At 39.1% G+C, this 6,251-nt stretch overlaps 1 protein-coding gene across 1 annotated transcript; it reads right to left on the reverse strand.

Annotated features, from left to right (window-relative positions):
• Positions 1 to 5,451: 5,451 nt before the first annotated feature.
• LOC120081621 lies at positions 5,452 to 5,850 on the reverse strand. Its single transcript, XM_039036650.1, has one exon. It carries the CDS (start codon positions 5,848 to 5,850, stop codon positions 5,452 to 5,454), a length of 399 nt encoding a protein of 132 aa, XP_038892578.1.
• Positions 5,851 to 6,251: the final 401 nt, after the last annotated feature.

The raw sequence follows: 6,251 nt of genomic DNA on the forward strand, positions 1-6,251 counted from the left end.
TCTGTTTGAGATCTCGTGATTTTGAGAGATTTCAAATCATAATGGATTTTAAATGAATTTTGTTGTTTGGTATTGCAAGAAAGCGATTTTAAAATCTAGAATGATTTCAATTATTGTTTTTACTTAAAACTATTCTTGACTAGAATGGTCCGATTTCAGTGGGATTTCACCGGATTTAAAAGTAAATTACTAATTTAAGATTGTCATATTCTAATTTTCAATTAATACATCATATTTAAAAGTGTATATTAGTAAAATCTTGACTTTCTTCTCTTTTTCGGTCATCATCCAAATACACAATTTTAAATATATTAATTTTAAATACTTTATGGTTCTAAACGAAATAATTAATTTAAAATAATTTTTCAGGTTTAAAATCATTTAACTTTCTTGAATCCAAATAGATGGTTAGTTTCTAAGAAACTTAAAGGGTATTGTTTTCCTTAGGCATAAATGCTAGAGGCTAGAGATTCCCCTCCTCTTTTTTTTTTTGGCAGAACTTTTTATCCAGCAAAGTTCTTCAAATATGTTTTTAGTGCAAAGTTGGTAATGGTTTGTTGACTTCTGTTTTTGGAAACTTGTGGATCGCACAACCCCATACTTTTTAAACCCCTCTATCATCATGTTCCTGATATTCCTAATATGTCGTTGTTGGTGTGTGATTTTTAGATCGTTATTGGGATTAGGCACGTTTAAGGGTTGTTTTGATATGAATGGTTTTTATAATGTGCAAAGTGGTTATAAGTTATATAATAGGTGTACGCATACGACTAATTGTGTGCTTCTTTGAGTCCACACCATAACTATATATGTGCACATTTAAGATTGATTTGTAGAACTTCGGGTTACACACTATGACAAATGCATGTTCCTTCTTACGACTGATTTGTGGACTTTCGAGTTACACACTATGATTGATGCATGTCCCTTCGGATTCATGTTTACGACTAATTTGTGGACCTTCTGTCACACCTCGCCCCAGACTACCCTCCGAGCCTGAGAAATGGCGTGACTGCAGTAGTTATCAACCCTTTTGTTGACACTTATTACCTAATAACTCTTGCAGAAATAACTCTGATACCAATGTATAAACTCAACTACCAACTGATTAAGTCAATGAGGCAAAAAACAACTGATTAAGTAGGCCCATTTTATTACAACGATATAACGTTTTTACAACTCCAAGACTTAAATACGAAATTTCCAACAACTACTGGAAAACCTTCTGAAAGTGTAATTATGGCATGTGGTAGACTTTGACCTTAGTAGCACCCTGGAACTCCTCACCTTTCGCTACCTAGGAAGAAAAATATGAAATAACATAATGAGCTTCACAAAGCTTAGTGAGTGGTAAGTAACTTCTAGAGTCTATTTCAACTCATAAATAACAAGCATATCACAAATACGAGGTTACATTCAAACCTCAACTTTGAACAAGTCTGGTCTCAACTTTTATCTACGCGCACGGTAGATAGCTAAACTGATAACTAACTAGAATGAGTATGCTGTCTACCTACACACATGGTAGATAGATAACTGCTACTAGATACAGTGCTTACTCTTTACGTTCCCTCTGTCTCCTATGTGCACATAGCTCCCCGCTCATGGACTCAGAAGCTAGGCCCGTCAGCCCTCTAACCATCCCATATGAGGATTCTCCCACAGGCTCAGGAACTAGACTTCTCGGGTCCCCTGACCATCCCGTGAGGCTTTGCTTACCGGCTTAGGCACTAGGTCTATTGACCCCTTGACCATCCCGATCACATAATCTCATTCTCACGCTAGATACAAATTCATAACCTAAGCATATACAATTTACTCTAAAATATATGCTTTAAGACTTAAAGGAAAGTACCACTCACCTTGGTCATTTAGGAACTTTTCTCTCTAGAAGTTCCTTGGTCTTCTCGGGCTCCTCTTTTGAACCCTAAATTCTAGATTCAAATTAAAGCTCAAACTACTCATAGTTCTAGGCTTTATCTCGAGTTACTTCCTTCTACAAATATGCTATAAAATGCCTCAGGAATATTACCTCAAAATATTTTCTCATAACTTCTTGTGGTTTGGCCGAAAACATCAAAATATCAAGACTGGCTCAGCTTACCTGACATCTCGACCCCTTGGTCTTTTCCTCCTTCTCCAGCCCAATTCCTTCGAGCTTCTTCTCCAGCAGCCCCACCATGAAAACTATACTCTTTTAGTTTTCAGATGGCTTTGAAATCACATCAAATGCAAGAGTATTCTAGGAGAACTCCTCTCCCCAAGTTGATGCTACTTTCTGACCTTTCTGTCCGATAGCATCTCCCCTCTTGGAATCTCTTGACCAACTCATGGTCTTACCATCAACGCATAGCCTCCTCCCAATACACAGTTCTCTATGTCCTTTGAAGAGAATTGAGTCCTCATCTGAAGTCCTTAGCCCTATTTATAGGCGTCCAAAGACTCTCCAAGGTCGACACCTCCTCATCCAAGTGTTTCCCTTAGCGATTGCCAACCTCTAGCCCTTTCCACCTTCTGCTTGGGTTGTCTTCACCTCACACCATCAACACAATGTTTCGCAATGTTGGGTGTCCTTTTCCTACCTAACCAACGCATGGGACCAAATTTTGCATGTCTCCTCATGCATCCACTTCAAATTCTTAAGGCTTAAGATTTCTTCCCAACAAGCCATATGTTAGGATGACGTCCTCCATATGAGCTCATCTTCCTTATGCGTCCATTCCACGTAATACGCGTTCACTAGGGTGATAACCAACACCCCTTCTCAATGCATACCACTAGCTCGGGTATCAATGCATAGTATGAGTTCAACGCATAGTAACCCTTGGTTTCCCTGGATTTTCAACATAGCACCATCGCAGCCCAACTCACTCAGTCATTGCAAGCCTTAACCATCACACGAGCCAACCACCATGCATCCAACCTAGCCCATCGCATGGAATTTGTCCAATGCATCCATCGTGCAAGCCATCGTCAGCCTCCAACGCATAGAAAGGTCGCACGACCTCAACGTATAGGACGGTTTCTTAGCATCAATCGCATGGCTCGCTCGTCATCAACGCATCGCTCGCATGAGTTACGTGGCATGGGCACATGACAGGCTGCTTGGCATCAACGCATCATGTCACACTCTCTCCCAGATTACCCTCTCAAAAATAGAAGGGGATATGATCGCGGTAGTTACTAGCCCTACTGCCAGTACCCAACGCCTCAACCCTCTAATCTAAATGCGAACTTGTTAAACATTAATAATGTATGAATAAGAAACGCCTCCTTAAGGTTCTACAAAATATTATATAACACATGCATGCAACCATAATATAACATCTAAGAGATGAAACGTTCACAGATGGTCCAAACAACTCTAATAGAGCCCTAGTCCCTCTCAAAACATGTGTACATAGACAAATCAATAACCTAAATCTTCTTAATAAGCCGAGTCTTTTAGTGGCAAGCAACAGTAGGATCAACCCTGAGGAATCTGACCGCTATCTAAGAAGGAAAAACACAGAAATTCCGTGAGCTTTTTAGCTTAGTGAGTGACTATAGAATCGTAAAACAACAGCATGGCATCACTAAAAACATGTAAATATACCAATGAGTAAACTCAAACAATTGTCTCTAAATGTAGCTTTAAACCATTCTCAGACATCATCAGACATTATTATTCCCTAGTTGAGAACGAGCCTAAATGCTCTAGCTCCCAAACGTTTATTACCGGCCAAGAGACCCATACTTCGATCTCTCATTCATAACTGTCTACGTGCACGTGGCCATACTAAGTACCATAATATCTTAGGTACTTTTGCTCAGATACCTTCTCAAATTTGTCCTTCAGTATCGAGCTACTAAGATACCTTCTCATATGTTCTTCGGTATCAAATTGGCCAGATACCTTCTCAAATGTCCTTCGATATCAAATTGGCCAGGTACCTTCTCAAATTTCCTTCGGTACCAAATTGGTAAGATACCTTCTCAAACGTCCTTCGGTATCAAATGTGTATTTTGTAACATCAAATTAAGTTCCTCTGCCTAGTATTTACATAAGAACTGTTCCATTGCCACTCATTTACATAAGAACTCATTCTCTCATAGCCTTCCTTTAGGAAGCATATATCAAAATCAGAAACCTAGCTTTTGTAATTGATACACGACATACCTTGGCCCGTGTTACACACATACAAGTCGGGAAACATGCGTTAAGTTTTTCTCTAACCATTTGTTGCTTGAGAAAGTATAAATTCATCATTAATGTAACTGTGTTTTACTTGATCATATATGCATGAGTATTGGAAACCTTAAGTTTATTTAGCCACTCACAGTTCGTTAGGCTCTTAATGGTTTATACGCTTCCCTCAGCTCTTCTTCGCCTGAAAAGATATAATTCGCGATTAAACTACTTAGAGTTCTTAGTAAAATACCTCAACTAATTCATTTATTAAAGGAACTTTCTTCAACATAGACAGCTTAGTGGCAAGATCACCCTAAGCGAGGTCAGCAAGTTCCTCTAGAACGATGCTAGCGAGATCCTCTAGAGCGATGTAAGCGAGATCCTCTGGAGCGATACTAGCGAGATCCTCTAGAGCGATACCAGCGAGATCCTCTAGAGTGATACCAGCGAGATCCTCTAGAGCGAGATCAAGCTTTTCCTAGCAATACTCACCTTACAAGCGATATTCAGCACAATTCCTAGCAATATTTACTTCTAGAGCGAGATCGGCAAGATTCTTTATAGCGATATCAGCGAGATTTCCTTTATAAGTGAGATTCTCATCCCCATATCTTTCTATAACTCCCACGGTGAACTAGTTGTTTGTTCATCCCAAGTAGCGTCTGCTTATGCACCAATTCCCTATTATAGATTTAAAAATTAATAACTCAAAATCCAGAGCTCTTTTCAAGAAACTTCCTTATAAAAACTTGCTTTCTTACCTTAAAATTTTAGTTAAAAATTCTTTGTAGTTTGGCCTAGAGCTTCCAATCTTCACCTCGGGCCCTGATTAATCCGAGGTTTTGCCTCTTCTGCAAATTCTCCACTTTTGTTCTTCTCCTCTTGCAATCTTTCTCCGATAGGACAACCTTGAAAACTAGATTCTTCCAGCTTTCAAATTGCACCAAATTCGCTAAATTTGCTCTTTTCAATTGCCGAAACCATGCTTTTGAAGTTTCACTTCTCTTTTAATCTTTCTGCCGCTTCCTGAGTTCAAAGAGTAGATTGCAACGTCACCTTACACTTAGTGCCTCCAGCCAGACTAATGATTGAGTTTCTTCATTATATAAATTTTCCTTCCCTTCCTTCATAATCCCTATAAACAAACATGAATTTCTACTTAATAAATATGTAATATAACATTCCTTTGGCTAAACATGCTTATCTAGGGAACCTAAGTTCAGGGTTTACAATCATCTCTCCCTTAAAAGAAATTTCGTCCTCAAAATTTACCTGATATGTCATTTGAAAAGTTGAGGATATCTCTTTTTCATTTGCTCTTCAGGTTCCCAGGTAGCTTCCTCAATTCTATGATTACGCCATAGCACCTTCACCAAAGGAATTGTCTTATTTCTGCGTACTTGGTCTTTCCTGTCCACGATCTCGATGGTCTCCTCCTCATAAGATAAATCTTCTTTGATCTGTACTGGTTGTGTTGCTAGTATGTGCATAGGAGCAGGTACGTATTTCCTTAGCATCGACACATGAAATACATCGTGAATACGAGCTAGCTCCTTTGGCAACTGCAGCCTATAAGCTGCTGGACCAACCCGTTCCACAATTTCATATGGTTCGATGTATCGTGGACTTAACTTCCCTTTTGGATTCCTTTCCATGGGGAAAGCCGAAGAAATACCCATTCTCCGACTTCACATTATAGTTATTTTCTTCGCTTATCAGCATAGCTCTTCTGTCTATCGCGGACCGTCTTAAGATTATCCCTGATAAGTTTCACATTCTCTGTTTTTTATTCAACTAATTTTGGACCCAGTAATTATCATTCTCCGATTTCATTCCAGCACACTAGAGTCCTGCAAGGTTGGCCGTACAATGCTTCATAGGGAGCCATTCCGATACTAGAATGGTAGCTATTGTTGTAGGCAAATTCAATCAACAATAAGTGTGTATCCCAACTTCCTTTGAATTATAGCACACAAGCTCTTAACATATCTTCCAGTGTCTGTATAGTTCTTTTCGACTGTCCATCTGTTTGCGGATGAAAATCGGTACTGAAATGTTATTTAGTGCCCATAGCCTTCTG

The sequence above is a fragment of the Benincasa hispida genome, chromosome 7 (assembly GCF_009727055.1).
Source record: "Benincasa hispida cultivar B227 chromosome 7, ASM972705v1, whole genome shotgun sequence".
NCBI lineage: Eukaryota > Viridiplantae > Streptophyta > Magnoliopsida > Cucurbitales > Cucurbitaceae > Benincasa > Benincasa hispida.